Source organism: Suricata suricatta, chromosome 15 (assembly GCF_006229205.1).
Source record: "Suricata suricatta isolate VVHF042 chromosome 15, meerkat_22Aug2017_6uvM2_HiC, whole genome shotgun sequence".
In the NCBI taxonomy this organism is placed as follows: domain Eukaryota; kingdom Metazoa; phylum Chordata; class Mammalia; order Carnivora; family Herpestidae; genus Suricata; species Suricata suricatta.
The window spans coordinates 63045883-63067270 of NC_043714.1; the positions used below are offsets into that span (position 1 = coordinate 63045883).

At 33.9% G+C, this 21388-nt stretch overlaps 1 protein-coding gene across 2 annotated transcripts in view; it reads right to left on the bottom strand.

The window, feature by feature from the left end:
* Positions 1-407: 407 nt before the first annotated feature.
* TMEM65 (transmembrane protein 65) overlaps positions 408-21388 on the bottom strand; it is a 58698-nt gene continuing 37717 nt past the window's right edge. For both annotated transcript variants that reach the window (XM_029923733.1, XM_029923734.1), the window contains 5 exons: positions 19004-19071; positions 13722-13776; positions 12351-12393; positions 10366-10471; positions 408-3110 (listed from right to left, as the gene is read on the bottom strand). In XM_029923733.1, the coding sequence (XP_029779593.1) occupies positions 3012-3110; positions 10366-10471; positions 12351-12393; positions 13722-13776; positions 19004-19071 (371 nt within the window). In that variant the 3' untranslated portion in view covers positions 408-3011. The remainder of the gene's footprint in view (positions 3111-10365; positions 10472-12350; positions 12394-13721; positions 13777-19003; positions 19072-21388) is intronic.

Below are 21388 nucleotides of genomic sequence, written 5' to 3' on the forward strand. Positions count from 1 at the left end.
TACTCATATTTTCTGTGTGAAAGATAACTTCCATCCTCTTCAAAATTCACCGCCTACAGAAAAGGAGTAAATGAGGCATTACTATACGAAAGGCTTGAACCTCTGCTGTAAAGACCCACCAGTGTGATCTATGCCAATCTCTCTAATGCTATTTTTGACATCCTATTAAAGGTCAAATTGTCTTAATATAGGATCATTTTTATCTCATAATCTGCCGTGGATCTCCAGTATGGATTTCAGGAGGTGGTTAATAGTTTCATTTCACTGTGTCAGGGACACTGCTATAGACCTGGAAAAAAAATTTTTTAAAGTCTGTGTTTATTAACCCTATTTTCTTTGGTGACAGATTAACCAGGGCCCTCCCACAGAGATCGGGAAGAAAAACAAATTTCAAAATCAAAACCACATTCCAAATTTCGTAAAAGATATTTTTTTTCAATTCCTTTGTAAAAACATTGGTCACCATTTAACATACAGTGGCAACAAAATGCACCCAATTTACATGCATCAACATGGTCAATAAATTGTAATACACAGACAACATAATTTTCAAACAAACAGTACTGAAGCAGCTCATGTTCCATTTAACTATAGTTATGGTGCCTCCAACAAAGAAATAGCTAATATGAGAAACAAGATTCCAGTTTCAATCTGAAATAAGGTTATCTGTGACAGGTACCATGAAACAATGATTTTATGACATCATTATCTTAAAGGGAACCATTTCTTCAGAAGCCACTTTGTGCAAAGCACCAATACTCACACAGACTAAGATCTTGAAAAGATGTGTACTTAAGGACAAAAGGGCTACATTAAAAAAAATTAATTATCTGAATGATTTGAATTTTTATTACATCCATAAATGAAAAGATCTTTCAACATGAAGGATGTATATACTATGTTTTGACCCTTAAATAATTCTGCAGACTTTCAGCTAAACTGAAGCTTCTGTAGGACTACTTTCAAGAGCAAAAAGTGGAAACCAGTCATCAAAAGCCCTTTCTCCACTCACAGGCAAGGTTTCTGGATATGGGATTTAATTAATAAGAAGAAAATTTAAGCACCACAACAAAATACTTTTTAGAAAACAGAAAGGACTGGCAATATACAAGTTAGGAACAAAAGCACTTAAACGCTTATTCCTCCCCCCAAAAGTGTTTAAATAAGCACTCGAATCCTATCAGCTAAAGTAATAAATTCTTTTTGGTGTGTGTGTAGTATTAGGTGGAAGATAAAACCACAATTCTGTTTAAGGGGTCGACTTCTGTAATTCTAATTTGATCAAATGAGACTGCTGTATTATTTGTACATAATAAGAATGTTATATATTTATTTTTATGTGATTTATTTTCTTCTTTTCCCTCAAAAAGCTATGATGAAAGGATAGCTTTAAATTATTTTGACAATCACAGAGCATAATTTGTGACCAACTGCCTTGTGGGGAAAAAACAGCCCCTCTGAAAATACAAGGTCAAAGTAAATATGTGCAAATAACACTTCAAAGGAAGTAGCAGTAAATACAGCCATCTTAGACGCTTCCCTTCTTTTGTATCTATTTAGCAATATAAATAATTTCAGTGGCCCAAACAGTAATTTTAACTTCAGTTTTTCTCCTCCATGAGGTGTTTACTCTTACAAGTAACAGTAATTTTTTAGCGTATGTTACAGGCCATATGCTAACAAACTTAAAGGTTCACAAAATTAAAATTTATGATTCATAGTTATACTATATATCTCAGATATGGAAGGCTGAACATAAGTAATTTCAACCTAGACTATTATTTGAACATCAAAAAGAAGAAAAAAGACAAAAAAAAAGATTTCTCCTCACATAACTTTTGACAACTAGACTATTCATAGCAAAAAAGCAAAATATAAAATATATGTTTTCAGCTCAAAGTAAGTTATCCAGAAATAAAATTCACTAAATGAGATAAGACATCAGGATTATGAGTGTGGAGTACTCAGATTCATTCAAATCAGGTGAGAAGACACTTTGGGGAAAAAGAAATCCATCCCAAACAATATAATTTGTATCTCATTAACCCTCTAACCACCACAACTTCACTGCTTATACTGTAAGCCTTCTCGACAGTTCCATTTTCTTCTTCTCTAAAAAAATGTTATTTTCTTCACTCTTAATTTCCAAGTGTCACGTCAAACCCCTTATTTTACCTAATTCCATACTCCTCATTTATAAAAGACCCTAAAATAATCATTTTCTTCCCCTAAGGAGTTAGAAACTACCACGTAATGATTTAAAATTGAGACAGTAAAGATTAAAAAAACATCAACTGAAAACACACTTATTAACATTTGTGGTTTTATGTAGGAGGGACATCACATAATTACTCATTCTGATTAACCTCTGGCTCTTGAGACAGTGAGGTCAGAAAATTAAAATAAGTAACAGATACTTAAAATACTTGGGAAGTGTGCGTCTATCTTGAATAGAATGAGTTAAAAAGGTGACTGAAATTATATGATTGCAAATGTTTACTGTAAAACAGTACAAAATTGGTGTTGTCAAATAGAGTAAAAAGAACTTAACTTACGGTAAATAGAGTAAAAAGAATTTAACTTACGGTAAATATCTTAAGTAGTTTGGGAAAGAGTCTCAAGGTTGAATTGTAAGTAGAGAACAACAGCCACAACAGAAGACCCTTTCATGCATGCACACACATGAAGTAACAGATAGGCAAACCCCAACTCGGTACAGTACATTAATGACTGATACTTACATGATAATTTGATATATAAAGAAAAAGGTAAAATGCTGTCATTGATGAAAAAGCATTTCAACAATTTACACAAAATGATACTAAACATTTTTTTAAAAAGATGTCCTAAGAAAACCAAGCCACAATAAGTTAGTGTTTTCCAGAATACATGCTGAGTTATTTGATCCCATATCTATACACTGTTACTGTCTTAATTCCTAAATGTTGTGACAGCATATTTAATCATTGAGGTACATTAGTTTACATCTTTTTATAGATATTCTAAGAGGGTTAATTTTTCGTTTCCAGTTTTTCATCTTCTTCACCTCCAAAGAAAAGCAAAGGAAACATTCCTAGAATGCAGCCAATAGTCACCCCAACAGCCTTGCCCTAAGGAAACAAAAGAAAACATTTTTTGAAAGTTATTTTATCCCTAAAAGAAGAATCCTTGCCTAAGTATCTATGATAAACAATTACTATTATAAAATTAAAGTGTAATTGCATTTTTTGACCACAATAACTTAAATATAAAAATAAGTCACATATGGGGCACCGGAGTGACTCACCTGGTCGAGCGTCTGACTTGATTTCACCTTGGGTCATCATGATCTTGAGGTTCATAAGATTGAGCCCCATATCGGGCTCTGCCCTGACAGCATGGAGCCTGCTTAGGATTTTCTCTCCCTTTCTCTCTCTGCCCCTCCCCGACTTATGCTCTCTTTCTCTCAAAATAAACATTTTTTTCAAAAGTAAGCCACACACAACAAAGGAGGTAAGAGTATGCAATGAGGAAGAGACAGACTCATAAATGGTGCTGGGAAAACTGGCCAGCTACATGCAAAAGAAAGAAACTGGATCAATTTCTTACATCATACACAAAAATAAACTCAAAATGGATTAAAGACCTAAACAAAATACCTGCAACTATAAAAATCCTAAAAGAAAACATAGGCAGTAATCTCTTAGATATTAGTCTTAGCAACATTTTTCTGAATCTATCTCCTCAAGACAAGAAATAACAAATGGAAAAAACACACAATTAGGGACTACTTCAAATTAAAAAGACTTTGCACAGCAAAGGAAATGATTGACAAACAACAAAGCCATCTACTGAATGGGAGAAAATATCTACAAATGATATAACCAATAAGGGGTTAATATTCAAAGTATATAAAGAACTCTTATGCCCTAACACCAAAAAACCCCACAAAAACCTAAAGGGATTTAAAAATGGACAGAGTACCTGAACAGACAATTCCCCAAAGAAGACTTACAGATGGCCAACACATGAAAAACTGCTCAACACTACTCATCACCAGGGAAATGCAAATCAAAACCACAATGAGGTATCACCTCACACCTGTCAGAATGGCTGGAATCAAAACCACCACAAACAAGCGTTGGTAAAGATGTGGAGAAAGAGGAAACCTCCTGCACTACCGTAGGATTGCAAACTGGTGCAGCCACTCGGAAAATAGTTTGGAGGTTCCTCAAAAAATTAAAAATAGAACTAACATATGATCCATAATTGCACTACTAGGTATCTACCCAAAGAATACAAAAATACTAACTCGAAAGAATATATGCACCCCTATGTCTAATGCAACATGATTTATAATAGCCGAACTGTGGAACTATGGAAGCAGCCCAAGTGTCTGCTGATAGATAAATGGATAAAGAAGATGCGTGTGTGTGTGTGTGTGTGTGTGTGTGTGTGCGCGTGTATATATATATATATATATATATATATATATATATATATATATACACTGAAATATCATCCAGCCATAAAAAGGATGAAATATTGCCATTTGCAACAACACAAATGGAGCTAGAGTATAATGCTAAGCGAAATAAGTCAGAGAAAGACAAATACCATATGATGAATATGAATAAAAAAATTTTTTTAATGTTTTTATTTATTTTTTAGAGACACAGAGACAGCGTGAGCAGGGGATGGACAAATATAGAGGGAGACACAGGATTCCAAGACAGGCTGCAGGCTCTGAGCTGTCAGCACAGAGCCTGATGCAGGGCTCAAACCCACAAACTGGGAAGTCATGACCTGAGCTGAAGTCAAACGCTTAACTGACTGAGCCATCCAGGCGCCCTCCCATATGTGGAATTTAAGAAACAACAAAGGGGAAAAAAAAGAGACAAACCTTAAAATAGACTCTTAAATACAGAGAACAAACAGATGATTACCAGAGGGGAGGGGGGGGTTGGGTGAAATAGGTGAAAAGGATTAAGAGCACAGGCATCGTGATGAGCATGGAGTAATGTATAGAATTGTTGCATCAAAGGGTTGCCTGGGTGGCTCAGTCAGTTAAGTGTCTGACTTCAGCTCAGCTCATGATCTCACGGTTTATGAGTTCGAGCCCCACACTGGGATCTGTGCTGACAGCTCAGAGCCTGGAGCTGCTTTGGATTATGTGTCTCCCTTTCTCTCTGCTCCTTCCCTGCTCCCACTCCCATTCTGTCTCTCTCTCAAAAATAAGTAAAAACATTAAGAAAATTTTTAAATAAAAGAATTGTTGCATCACTATATTGACACTGTATGTTAATTATACTGAAAATTTTTTAAAAGTCATGAAATAACATATTGATGAGGATGTGGAGACAAGGAACCCTTGTGCACTGTATGTGGGAATGTAAGTGGTGCAGTCACTATGGAAAACAACGAAACTTCCTGAAAATTGAAAATAAAAATATCATGTGATCCACTAATTTCACTTCTGGTATTTACTCAAAGAAAATAAAAACATGAATTTGAAAACACATACGCACCTCTATGTTTAATGCAGCATTAATTACAATGGCCAAGCTATGGAAATAACCTAAGTGTCCAACGATAGATGAATGGATCAAGAAGATACAGTGTGCACACACACACACAGACATACATACATGTATATGTGTGTATATGTATATGCATTTGTATACTCGCATATGTGTATGTATGCACACACATATACACAATGTAGTATTACTTATAAAAAAGAATGAAATCTTGCCATTCATGCCAATGCATATGGATCTAGAGGGTATTGTGCTAAATGAATTAAGTCAAACAGAAAAAGACTAGTAACACATAATTTCACTTACACATGGAATCTAAAAAGCAAAACAAAACAAACAAAAAACAGAAATAGACTCATAAATACAGAAAACAAAGTGGTGGTTGCCAGAGAGGAGGAGGTAGGGGAGAGGTGAAATAGGTAAAGGGCAGTAAGAGGTACAAATTTCTAATGACAAAATAAACAAGTCATGAGAAAGGAAAGTACAGCACAGGAAATAAAGTAAAAAAATATTGTAATAACTTTGTATAGTGACAAATGGTAACTATACTCATTGTTTTGTAACATAATAATTTTTGAATCACTGTGTTATACACCTGAAACTAATATATTCTACGCCAACTACACTTCAGTTAAAAAATAATAAGCCACAAAAAGGTTCTAGAACAAGTGATATTTGAAGTTCAATGCACTAGGAAAGTTGTTTTAACTTGCCATGAAGAACACCAAAAAAATATTCATGGTAAAAAACACTTTTTAGAAATTGTACATATATTTTAATGTCTGAAGATAGGAAGATAGGGGGGGAAAAAACCTCACCAAATACTCTCTATAGATTTGAATTTGCTCCTTTTTGTATATATTCCTTTTCCATGTTTATGCCCATGTATACCTAATTATATGTAGGTCTAACCATTATGGAAACATAGCTTTGTGTTCTGCCTCACCCCTGATAGCCACACATGTTATATAAGCTCTTTTCCAAACCGTTTCATAAACTTAATATAAAAACTTCTAAATTCCCCTAACTTGACGGCCCACAATCTGCTTAAAGCTCTCCTTTATACCATTAAAAATCACTGCTACTTTTTCACCATTATAAGTGATATTGCAATAAACATTTCTGTCTATGGTTCTTCCTCAATGATTTATTTAAAATCAAATAGTGTGAATACTTATGCATATTCATAGGGTAATGAGTGCCAAGTTGTCTATTCTGGACAAAATTGACTGCAAATTCATATATACCAGTTGAAATACAGTTGACCCTTGAAAGACACTAGTTTGAACTGTGTGGATCTACTTATATGGGGTTTTGTCAGCACAGTACCATAAATGCATTTTCTCTTCCTTATGATTTTCGTAGCAACAGTTTCTTCTCGGGCTTACTTTATTGTAAGGATACAGTATATAATACATACATAAAACATGTGTTAATCGACAGTATATGTTATTGGTAAGGCCTCCAGTTAAGTGTAAACTAGTAGTAGTTAAGTTTTTGAAAGTCAAAAGTTATCTGTGCATTTTCAACTGTATGGGGAGTTGGGACCCCTAACCCCTGTGTTGTTCAAGGGTCAACTATATATGTATACACACACCAATTTTCTACAACCATACCTACATTCTGAACATTAAAAATTTTTATTTTTGTAAATAATTTTTTAAATTTGCATTTCTATGATGACCAAGGTCAAATACTTTTCAATTAAGTTTCATTTCTTCATACAAACATTTATTGAGAATCTACTATGTGCCAAATTCTGTGCTAGGTACCAATGAGACAAAGACTAATTAGATGTAGTCTGTCTCTCTCTTCCAGGAACTTCCTATTAGTTACACAGAGAAAAGCAAAGAAATAAAGTAAGTTCTATCAAACATTACAGGTATATGATAGCTACCTAATCCACAGTCTTGAATAAAATAAAACACATATTTCCTATACAATGTCCATTTATCTATCAGACCCTACAGTTTTTGTAATATATTTCAAGTGTAGACACTAATGTTTTGACAACAGCTTTTCAAGTCTGTTATTTTTGGGTTTTTGTTGGTCGTGGTAGTGGTGATGGTTTGTCCATGCTTTGTATTATTAGATTTATCACTTTCATTCCGCCAAACTTAGAAAATTAACAGTTCTACAGAGTCTTAATAAGCAGAAATTTTCTTCATTCCTGATGCTGACAAAGTTAATCCTAGACTCTTATTTTGCCCTTCGAGTTTGAATTCATTTATATTTATTTATGTACACACAGAATGTATTTTACTATAGATTCCTGACTTCCCCATACGCATGAAATGACCATTGCCAACAGGCTCCATGTCCACTTCCCACCCATTTGTTAGAAGGCCTGTTACTATTGTCTGTGGAAACCAAGCCTTTCCTCCCCACTCGCTTCAGGACTGCCAGTTAATGAGTTCTCAACCCATTATCTCAATGGGGCATGAAGTCAATAGGGCAGAGAGGGAGGAAATAAGTGGGAAATCCTTTTCTGGCTCCATGATTCAGGAAACATTTTTCCACTGAAAAATCAGTTAATGAGGCACCTGGGTGGCTTAGTCAGTTTAAGCATCTGACTTCAGCTCAGGTCATCATCTCTCAGTTTGTGAGTTTGAGCCCGGTGTCAGGCCCTTGCTGACATGTCAGAGCCTGGAGCCTGCTCCAGATTGTCTGTCTCCCTCTTTCTCTGCCCCTCCCCGCTCGTACTCTTTCTCTCTCAAATATAAATAAACATTAAAAGGAAAAGAAAAAAAAAGAAAAATCAGTTACTTATATATTATTATCAGATTTTATGATAGTCTAGGCCCTATAATTAACTACACTGGGGCTAATCTAAGAACTTGAGTACATCTGTCATGTGATTCCACAAGAAAATATTTTCTAAGTTTCAAACAGCCAAATCATAAATGAGGTTTTAAAGCACAACCTATATGAATAGGAACCTGCATGTGTATTTGTATATATTCTATTACGGGTAAATTTCAGAGTTAGCTTATGTCATTAATAAAATGCCTATCACTAACTTAAATTTCTTCAGGCTGATTGTTAACCAAATGTTATGTCACAGAGTAGATTTGACCCTAACAGAAAATAAGTAGAGTCAAGAACTTAGGAACAGAATTACTTCATATACTGGTGGAAGACTTATCAAAATACACAAACACACAAAGTATATATATATACTTGTTTAGTTATAGAAGTACTTTTATAGTAGAAGAGGGGAATGGATCTATTTATAATACAGAAAAAAAAAACCCAGAATTATCAACTATGTGAGAAGAAACCCCAGGAAAATAATCTTCTCTTGATCCCAAATGTATTGCTAAAATGTTAAGCCAAATTGCTAGAATGTTACAATATTCTGACTCCTCAAAAACACTGGCTGATACTAGCCAGCTAGTCTCATTTCAATATATCTACAAATTGCAGGATACAGACACACATATGATTTTTTACAGAACTAGGTCTAAGGAGGAGGCTGAGTTATGCGTTTCTAACAAGCTTCCAGGTAATCTTGATCCTGCTGGCCCTGGCGTCACACCTGGGGGAGCCAGTGCCCTGTCTTACTTTCCCCAACGGTTTTCACTATCACCTTACCTTTTCAGTGTGGTCTACAGCAACCCTCCTATCTAATCCTGCAATCTGTCACCATCCCAGCACTCCCAACCTCTTTTACCCTGTGCTTTTTGAAATTCCTGTAACATTTACAAACTTCTAATACATTAAACATTTTATTTGTCATATTGTTTTATTGTCTTCTCTCTACTTCTCAAATGTAAGACCTACTAGAAAAAAAAGATCTTGTTTTGTCAACCAATATATTCAAAACTCTTACATATGTACTGGGCATATAGTAGGTAAACAATAAATATTTGTTGAATAAATGATTGATAATACTCATTGTCTCTAATTCAGATCTCTTCAACTCTTAATGTTTAATCTAAATGCCTACTCAGTATCACCACTTCAATGTCCTATTTGTCTCAAATTCAACTTATTGAAAACGGAACTCACTACCTTCTCTTACTAACCTGTTCTTCCTCCTTTTCATCTTGACTAGTTACTTAGTGGCATTGTGGTCCATTCAGTTTCCTTCCTACTTAAAATTCTTCACTCGTTCTCCATCACCTAGGTATGAGGCTCAAGCTCCTTAGCCTAGCTCATACAATGTCTTTCCCGTCTGATCCATTTTTACTTCTCCAATACTGTTTTTCTACTGCTGCCTCTATTCTCAGCTATTACATATAGTCCAGCAATGCCTAATTCTAATCATGCCTTTCTACTTGCTACTCAATGTACTTGTAATTCTCTTGTTCACCTAGTAAATATTTCATCAATAATTCAAAGATCAGCTTAGATCCAATAACTGCCAAGAAATCTTCCCACCAAAAGAAACTCCTCGCCACAAAATATTAATTCTTACTTGTGCTATTGCTATTTCCTGTGCATAATTCTATAAGTGCATATGTCACATCAAATTATAGTTTGTTTACATGTTTGGTCCTTCACTGAAACAATTCATAAAAATAACTACAGTTTATATCCATTTTATGTCCTTCAGTTTCTAGCAGATGAGATATATTCTTTAACAGTAACTGAATCATATAAAGAACACTTTAAAAGTTAGTAACACTATAAAAAGTAGTCAATACAAAATGACTATTCTTCTGAAAACTGCCAAAGCTTACACAATTCTTGTTAAAAACTTCACTCAAAGAAACAAACAAAAACAAAAACAACCTCCCCTCAAATAAATTTTGTCTGAAATTTCTGAGAGGACCGAACTATATATACAGTGTCTTGCTCTGGCTACCTGAATTCATTATCACAAACCATATAAAGTACTTACAAAATGTGTACTAACACGTGTTTGCCACATGTCCACTTGTTTTGGTGTAAGATCAGGAATCGACAAGCCTAATCTGGAAGCCAAAGCTTCAACGTAGCCTGCAAGTCTTTAAAAAAACAGGACAGGATATAAGTTTTTAAAGACACACAAATGTCCTAAAGATAATGAACTAGTTATTACAAAAAGAAACAACATAATTTTATACCTGTAACTGGTACTCCAGAAATGTTTTTTATAACTTCCATTTTTATTGTGCATAAATATATCTAATTTAAAAATATTTAATATTAATATATTCGATACACAGGTAAACAAGTTGACTTAGACCAATTATTCTCTACAATGACTTTAAAAAGACCTATTCAAAGTATATAACATTTTTGCAACAATTAATAGTTATGTGCTTATTCCAAATTCAAAGCAAAGCACTTACTTAAATATATGATATCAATTAATAACTGTCACCAGAAAGCAAAAATTTCCAAAATTTATCAGATTGATATATTAAGAAAAACAGCCTTGAATTTTCAAGGTCATCTCAAGGATTTATCAAGTCTATCTTCCCATCATTTACTGGATATAAACTTACTTTATGAACTATAAGAAAAAAAGAATTGGCAATTAAACTATGCATATATCAATTATAAGATGGATCCCAACAGCATATATGTTAAGTTCTTTAAAAAACTATGTATCTAAGAATCAATAAAATGTAGTATTTGTTATTTATTGGTATTTTTTAAAGGCAGAGGAGAAATAGTTCTTAAATATAAAGACTCCCAACAAAATCTTCATCTCTAATTAAACTGTTTCATGATGCAATCTAAAATGAAATGGCCTTAAATTCTATTAGATCATTTGGTTCTATTAAACATAAAAAGCTATTGCAGTAGCTATAATATTAGCATTATTAACATTAATGTTGGAGACGGAGAAATGGAAATGTATAAGGGGTGATATCATTATAGATTAATGTCACAAATTCCAGGAATATAAAATTTCTGCCTTGGCCTAGATGCAAAGAAACTTTGTAAACTTTTTAGCAGTATCTTTGGCCCCAGACTCCAGTACAGAAGTCTAATATACAGGTTCAGATCACTTATGAAGCTGCCGTTTCTGAGATTATAGGGCTAAGAAGACTTCCACTAGACCCAAATACAAATCTCAAAACTTACCACTCTAATAAAAAAATTAAAAAAGGAAGAAACAGAGCCAAAGACTGAGCAAAAGAGAATATGTTTATCACCATAATTAATGCCAACTCAGTCTAATTAATAATTTCCAGGTTTCATCTAGCTCAAGAGGCAGCCCAGGCCATGTGTCGCTCGGAAGAGAGAATGTAAAGTGAGGAAGAGAAAAGGCCAGCCTTTTCTAAGGAGACATCTTCACTTTGTTTCATCATTCCAGCCACAAGGACTAAGGAGAACAAAAACTTGCCAAACCCATATAACGCTCTCTGGCCATTCCCAGGTATGCCAGCCACTAGGCCTTTTGAAAGTTCCTCTCTTCGGAACACAAGCCCAGTCAGTATCCTCACATTTTGGCCTGTCTTTTTATCTTTGGGCTTAGTGGGAGAAGAGTGGGGTGAAATCATAATGGGGATTCTTGCTATTAATCCTGCCTCATCTTGGAAATGTCTATAATACACATATAAATACTTCAGTAAATGAAAATTGGACTGTGCCTACATTTTGGTCATTTTAGAAAACTTTTCTGCATGTATCAAGCTCTTGAAAGGATTTTAAACACAAATTCCAGGTCCCTACATCCAGAGACACTAATTCTGAGGTGCAACCCAGGCATTCCATATTCGATGTACACCAAAGGTTCAGCACTATTGATTTAGGAAAAAAATAAATTTAAAACTTTATTTTGAAAACACACACAATAAATATCCCATTTCTTAATCCCTCTCGATTAAAGAATGGAGAATAGAAAGAGAGCAAGATCAGTACACACGTGCACAAATGAATAACTGGACCTACCCGAGTCCAGCTAAGTCTGACACAAGATTTCCCAAAGCAGCAGCTAGAAAATTGAGAAGTGGATAAGTGAATACCATATGGAAATCAGAAAAATCACTATAACACATCACTGTATCATCAGTAGAGCACTGATCTGGAAGAGTTATCACAGTTTCTGAAACTACAACCACTCTATCCAAAGTAACTTATTGGACAGCTCTAAATAAGATTTCAAAATAGGACACAAGTCATGTGAGATTACAGTATTGTACTTCCATCGAGTAGTAGGTTTTTCTATTATGGCAGCCAGTTTCCATTTTGGTGTCAATACCTATACAATATTTTGTAGTTTTATCTTTCATTATATTTAAAGAAATTTGGATATTTGGAAGTTACAGTAAAGCTTTTTTTTTTTGAGAGACAGAGACAGAGTGCAAATAGGGTAGGAGCAGAGAGAGAGACACACACACACACACAGAGACAGAAAGACAGAATCTGAAGCAGGCTCCAGGCTCTGAGCTGTCAGCACAGAGCCTGATGTGGGCCTCAAACTCACAAACTATGAGATCATGACCTGAGCTGAAGTTGGACGCCTCAACCAACTGAGCCACCCGGGTACCCCTAGAGTAAAGTTTTATGCATAAGTCTGAAATTCAAGAAAATCATATAGAGAAGAAATGTCTCTTTATTAACTCATCTACTTCCTACTTTCTACTCAATAAACACAACACTGACCATTCCCAAATTTCACCGTCATAAAAATAGAGTAGTAACTGGGGGGAAAAAAGGTAATAGAACCAAATTAGATTTTCAAACTTATATTTTCTTCCTTGATTTTTCTACCCTTGAAAATAAATAACTTAGTAGAAATAAGGGTAAGAAGGTTTTAGGATAACACTGAATTAAGATAAAAACTTACTGAGGCACCTGGATGGTTTAACTGGTTAGGCAGGCGACTTGATTTCAGCTCAGGTCATGATCTCAGGGTTCGTGAGTTTGAGACCCACATCAGGCTCTGCGCTCACAGGGCAGAGCCCGCTTTGGATCCTCTGTCTCCCTCTCTGCCCCTCCCCAACTTGTGCTGGCTCTCTCTCTCTCTCTCTCTAAAAATTAATAAACATTTAAAACAATTTTTAAAAAGAGAAAAAGTTATTTTATTATAGTCAATACAGCATTGTTACCTATTAGCTAACATAAAGTACCTATAATTTCTCAGGAAAAGTACAACATATACAAAATTAAGAATCAGAAGAATAGAATTAAGGAGATAAACTAATAGACACCTCAATGAGTAAACTTATTCAGATTAAGTATCTGCTTCTAAACCTAACTGACGGAAATGGTTTATAAGTATACAAACAATGGGATAATAACATTACTATTATTAAATACCTGCCATAGTTGAAATTCCCAAAATAATTCCAATAGACATCTCAATATGGGTTCCCTGAAAAATGATTATGAAGAAATTAATCTTCAACATTAATGAAGTGACTATAACAAATAGCAATTAGTAAAAACAGATAAAATAGTTAAACCAACATGTAACTGCAACAAAATCATATACATAAAATATGCAAAAATATTCATATAATGTAATAATGCACTTAACTATTAAATAAATGCATGCACAGAAATAACATCGATATCATATTATTCATTAAAATTAGGCTCTCATACCTAAATGTCCATCAACTGATGAATGGATCAAGAAGATGTGGTATATACACACAATGGAGTACTATATGGCAATGAGGAAGAATGAAATATGGCCACTTGTAGCAAAGTGGATGGACCTCGAGGGTGTCATGCTAAGCGAAATAAGGATAGATACCATATGTTTGCATTCATAGGTCTAACAGGAGAGACCTGGCAGGGGACCATGGGGAGAGGAAGGGGGAAAGAGAGCGGGGAATTTGAGGGACACAGATCAAGGGAGACTGGGAGACTACTGAATACTGAAAACGAACCATGGACTGAAGGGGGAGGGGGAGGGTGGGAGGGGGGTGATGGTCACGGTGGGGGGCACTTGTGGGGAGAAGCACTGGGTGTTATATGGAAACCAATTTGACAATAAACTATTAAAAATACAAAAAAATTAAGCTCTCATAAAAATAAAAAATAGCAACAAATACAACTTCATACAAAGAGCAATGTAATCCATAATTAAAAATCTAGAATTTATATTTTCCAACCACAGAGAAAGATGCCTTAAATCTTTCGGGACACAGGGGTGCCTGGGTAGCACAGTTGGTTAAATGTCTGACTTTTAATTTCAGTTCAGGTTATGATCTCACAGTTTTTGAGTTCAAGCCCCACACTGAGCTCTGCACTGAAAGCATGAAGCCTGCTTCGAATTCTCTCTTACACTCTCTCTCTGTCTCTCCCTCCATCTATCCTGTCTTTCTCTGCCTAAATAAACAAACAAACCTACCTACCTACCTCTTAGAACACAAGAAAGACTAATTCACCTAATTTTAAATTCTGAATGACTCATCTGTATAGAAGTCATTGTTAGTCTCTCAAAAACAGAGTAAAACTAATTTCTAGGAATCCAAGAGATCAAAGACTTCAAAATCTATCTTTATAAACACTTTGCTCTTTAAGTCGTGAGGCTATGGATTCACTTATAAGCAACAAGAGCCTCTTGTGCAATAGACAGAGCCCCAGCAGAATGCAAGGCTCTAGCTCTAATGTATTTGTACTAAAATTATTAAGAGATTTGGACTTTCCTCACCCATCCCATTCTGAAGACAAGGACTCATAGTTTTACTTCCATTTTAAACAGACGAAACTAAAATGAAGAAGATTAAACTATTCTAATGGGTTATTACATAGACTCAAGAAGAAATCCTATAGTCTATTGTGCTAATTCAGTTCTAATACTGGAGCAATGCTGCCATAAGTAGACTTAATTTTCCTTCTGAATACTGATTCTTGAAAATTTTTAAATAATTTTTAAATGTTTGTTTATATTTGAGAGTGAGAGAGCACACAAGCGATGGAGGGACAAAGAGAGAGGGAGACACAGACTCTGAAGCAGACTCCAGGCTCTGAGCGGTCGGCACAGAGCCCGAAAGTAGAGCTTGAACTCACGAGCTGTAAGATCATGACCTGAAACTTAAGTTGGATGCCTAACCAACTAAGCCATCCAGGCGCCCCAATAAGTTTTAAAACCTCATTGATACTTATGGAGGGGAAAAAAAAAAAAAGAACCACCCATTTGGTAAGGTAGAAATACTACATTAATCAATTATTTATAAAACTGAAGAGAAGCTGAGTTAAGTTTTCCTCATTTTTCTCTCCCCTAGACCTTTTGGTTCCATCCCTTTAAAATACAATTCTTCTTGGAGCAGCTGGGTAGCTCAGTCACCTCAGGTCTGTACTGACAGACCTGCTTTGGATTCTGTGTCTCCCTCTCTCTGCCCCTCTGTCTATTTCTCTCTCTCTCTCCCTCCTCATCCTCTGTTTGTATTCTCTCTCTCAAAAATAAATAAACTTTAAAAAATAAAATAAAATTCTTGGGTATGGAGAGAACAGCCTGATGCCTAAAAGTCTCCCATGCACTAAAATCACAAGGAAAGTTGTAAAGGTACAAAAAAACCAGATTTCTGAAGAAAAAAAGAAGAGAATTTGCATGAAGAATAAAGATGTATATCTTTATGTGTGGACACAAAAATAAAAAAACCCATAAAAATAACAAAAAAACTGGGGCACTAATATAGAAGAACGGCACCTGGTAGGTACAGCGTGTAAGAAATATAGCATCTTCCGTGGCAGTGAATCATTAGGAACAGCCAAGAAAAATCTATTTGCAATACATGTATTTAAAAAGTATTTAAGTGCTTAATCATTTAGTTGACTTTAAGAAACCTGAAGGCCTCCTAGTAAGTAATATAAAAGCCTCAAATAAAGTCAAAGAGAGTTTGAGGACAATGGAGTACCACTCTTTACTTTTTCTCATAGTTATATCAAATTTTACATTAATGAGTGCAGAAAAAATTATAAATACATCTAATACTAGTTATCTTAAAATTATATCTGGCTCACTGCCTGAATACACTTAAACTACTCTGGAATTCTGATAAGTTCTATTCTAATTAAATTGTAAGAAACATAATCCAAAAACCACATTAAAATGTAAGTTATGAAAAGGAATCCTAATAATACAAAAATATAATTAAAAAACTATGAAACCAAAGGCTGAGTATGAACAGCAGCCAACAATAAAGGTCGAATCTATTACAGGAAATTACATAGGAATTTGTTTTATGACTACAACTAGGAAAGCAACCAAGACAGTACAACAGGAAAGAGGAAAACATCAAATGTCTGGCATGAGAGAAGAAGAGAATCAAATATTTCCTTAATTTACCACTGTAAAACTATCAAGGCTGTCCCATCATGTTAGGAGGCAGTGTTTTTAAAAAACTAAAAGGTGAAAAACATTCTTCAGATAATGATACCACTATTCTCCCTAAACTGATTCTAGAGTTACATTATTTGCATATTTTAGTTTCAGCAATCTATTATAAAACCTCTTTAGAAACCTTCACTATCCTGAACTAGTTTGCAATTATCACAGAATAACAACTCTGCCACACGTATTACTCTTTGTTATTGAAGCCAGTGTTTTAAACATTTACTTCAGTATTATATAAGCAAAAACTGGGGTTAAGTTCTTGAAACTGGAATTCAGTGTAAACTTCAAGAACAAGAATTACTAATTTGGAGTCAATCATCCAGACCTGGAAAAACTGTTCACTCTCAGTTATACTAATAATGAGACACAGGCGTGAGTAACAGAAAACAGTAAACAACACTATAATAATTTGACGCTAGAATGTGGTGGGTGTTTTGTTTTGTTGATGGCTGTATTTAGATGCAGATTATCTGTTACTTTAGGTATTTATTTCAAAGAAATGATAAGAGCACACTGTGAAGCTCTTATTCAGGACCTAAGAAGCTACCCAGTTTCTCTATTCTGATCTCTCTTCAAAATCTCTATTCACCCTTCTTTATACAAAATGTATCATCTCAATATGACTATCTAAGGTCTGCCCTATTGAGGTGGAAAAAAACCAAATGAATATGAAGATGGTAGTATGGATACTAGCTATCAATTAAGAGAAACTAAAATACTGAGTTGTGTAAAACTAAAGAAGCTTTAATTCAGACAAACACTTTAAGACTATATCAAGTCTTAACTACAGCTTATAAGTTCATCATAATGGGGTTTTCATGGCAATTAGATATGATTTACTATTTATTGACTATTTAAATAATCAAACCAAGTAATTTCAGAAGAAGTCATGTAGTTCTAAGTTGCTGAATATTCACAGATCTATTCTCACATTCATAAATATATAAATTGGCCACTTTGTTTATACACTTGAGGAAAATGTCATTATCAGTCAAAATACTAGCATTCTGAAATTATATTTTAGAGAGTCTTGCCAGACTTCTTTGTTAAGAATTATGCAATGGATGCTTCACTTTCAAGTTGTGTTCAGGCTACAGCATTTCTCTGACTATTTAGGTAACAGGACACGTTCCTGCTGTGTGGACACAGGTGAGTGGCCAGATTTTCTGGATGTCTGATCACCATTAATCTGGAAACAAGATAAGACTACCTGATAGTAAAAAACAAAAACAAAAACAAAAACAAAAAAGACCCCACCTCTTTTTAGATATTCTCTTAAGGATTTTAGATATTCTTTAAGCAAAGTGTATAAACTACACAATGTAAATTATACTTTTAATCCCTGTTTTGAAACCAAATATACTATTTATGTCCATCTGTAGTACACATGACCTCTAAAATGCTAAAAATAAAAAAAAATTAAAAATCCCCTTGCATCTCTCATATGTATTTTCCTCACATTCAATAATCCTAAAATCACTTTTTTTTAGTAGTTTCCTACACAACAGCTACCATTTACAGAATTTTTTTAAGTTGGAGACAGTAAAGAAAAGTGGAGAGAACGCTGGGCAGTTTTAGAGGATGAGTATTTTAATCCATAGACTCATCTCTGACTTTAGAAATTGGAGCAATACTGGTATTCATTAATACAAGATGTCACTCAATGGCAAGAAAGGAAAACAAGCCTTCTCTGAGATTAAACACATAAGGAACACTCTTACGTCAAAAAGACCACAGCAAAACGGAACTATTTGTTAACACTACAAAGGAATGAAGACAGAAGGCAGGTACATTCACAGTGTTCTCAACTGAAACTTAAAATACCTTTGGGTTAAATGGAGAAACTCTATAGCAAATCACCCTTTAAAAATTTTCTACATGGAAAAACTGAACAAAGAACTAGCCAAATAACATATATGTGATGAGAACAGTCAATAAAATGAAAGAACATCAGAAAATTTTATATACTTTTTATTTAACAAGAATGTTGAAACTAGAACACAATGTAGACCCAATAAATTTATTATTGTCAATGCTTTGCCCAAAGTCTTAATGATTAATACATATAATGCCTTAAAATTAAGTAATCATCTAATTAACATGAAATAGTAAAAATGGCCTTTTCATTATGTTAATTAAAATTTTATAGCTAGAATATATAGAATTTTATCACTAGAATATATAAACCACTGGAAAATTTAATTAATTTCTTTATTAACTCAAAATAGAAGCGGTGAAAGAAAGAACTTACTGCAACAATCATAATTGCATTATCCAAAAAGCCAAACCCTATGAAAGGTATCGCATTGTGGATGAATACTGAAAAACACCAAAAACAGAAAATATATATTAAGATTTCTACTTAAAGTGATAAAAACATACTGTATGAGTAAAGTCTCCTAAATAGATTGGATAACCTTTGAAATTTGCTTTTCATTACCCATAGCCAAAAGATTCTGCTCCTGTTATAAGTTCAACTACTTCAAAGAAGCTATCCTAGGGGAAAACACCAAACTTTAAAACCATGTAACATGTATAAGTAATTGTGTTAGACTGCTGGGTTGTTTTCTTACTAACTACACTTACAAAGTACATACAGTTAATGGCAGAACAAATAAGTAAATATATATTTACCATGTTTTACCTGTTTATTTGCTATTGATATCAATCTATTTCTGAAATATGAAAGACTGATTTCATAAAATTAAGCTTCATATTATAAATAACAAAAAATACCGTGAATCAAATTTCAGGGAAACTATATGGTTGCTTTTACTCACTAAACAATTCTTCGGACAAATGTGAGAAAAATGTTATTTATCTCATCTATATTAGTAGTCATCTATATGCAGTCCTTTCCCCCCTCACAACATCAGTATCCCTGAAAGCTTTCACAACCACCTATTGATTTATGTCAAATGTAATTTGGCCTCTTCCTAACAAAAGCACACCTTACCTTATCTATCCAATACACAATTTGAAGGTTACCTTATCTATCCAATACATAATCGGAATGACCTGACATCATACAAGTGTAACTAGAAGAACTAATACCTATATATTTTTTATACATTCGGCCTTAACTTTTTTTCATATTTGCATCTTTAGCACGTTGCAAAATGCCTAGTGCATAGCAGATACTCAATGAACATTAGTTAATTAAGTTGAGGACCACTAACCTGGAAAGGAAGAGAATTCCATATTAAGAGAATTGAAGGCAAACTGTGAAACAGATTAAAAGCTGGGATAGTTAAAAGACTTTATGCTAATTCATCTATAAAATTGCCAAGATATAGTCAACATCAATTCAAGTGAGGACTTTTTTAGATAAATATCAAAACTGAATTTTATACCATATCCAAAAATAGTCCCTTAAACCAACTGGTTATATGTGTTCAGTGACTTTAGAGTGTTTTTCTTCTTTTAATGTAGTTAAGCCCACAGAAAAGCATAATTAAAATATAATCCAAAAGTTATGAAAGTTTGATATTGTTATAGTGAGTTTTTGTATCAACCCAGGGAAGGCTAATAAGCAGTGAACAAAACAAAACAAAAAAATGCTTCTACCCAAACAACTTACCGAAGACTAGCATCATAGGAAAAGGGTATATATACATACCAGATCATTTCAGATTTCTTTTTGCTATTAAGCAAGAATGTTCAAGATACAAAGTAGCATTTTTTAATTACAAAGAATATTATTTTAAAAGTTATTAAAGATGATAAAAATAAAATAGTATGTTGATGAAATGGGATTTTTCAATTAAAGAGTCTAAACTTAGCTCTTTGACTTTTTGCCTGTCTAGTTACGTAACTACTAGACACCCCAAATTCTATAATAAGGAACTCTGAAGTATAAAATATATCATGTCTTTAAGCTTAGACCTAAATTAATGTGTCCTATGAATAAAAATTTATTTTCAACACAAGAGAAAAAACACAATTTTCATATTGTTAAAAAACATGTACTGGACACTCCACTGGGCATGAGATACAAAGATAAATAAGACTTGGTTATCAGCCCTCAAGAAGTTATGATAGAAGGTATGATAACTTGCCATGTAAACGGTTCATTTCAATATTATAGAAAAACCAATAAAGTATTACACAGGACTATGGATATAAAGTGCATGAATGTAGGGTAGGAGAATCAGAAAAAATTACCTGGGGGGGAAAGTCTTAAAGAATTCTTAAATGTTTTGGTATTCGGGAAAAGTCACTTATTTCTAATATAAATTATATTCTACTTCTGAAAGAGAAAAGAACTGGCTATTAATTTTTTAAAATTATGTAAATTTACTCTCTAGTATGTAATGATCTCCTATTAATTTGTAACTTCTTCAATTTCCTTTGGGAAATACTATTCTATAATAGCAAATCACTTCTAATATTTAGCTTTCACTTAAATCTACTCAATTTACTGCACTGTTAAAACAGTTGCTTCTTTCACTGTCTCTATAATAAGATCCCAAACTGTTTTACATTATGTCAGTGTCAGCCTTGACTACTTATTCCTATCATAACAGTAAAGAAAGCCCACCAGCACCATTTATAAGCTTCTTCCTGGCAGTGTTAAATGAACTTAACTTTCTTCATCATTACAAACAGCAAGCCGTAAGTATTTTCTCCCAGAGAA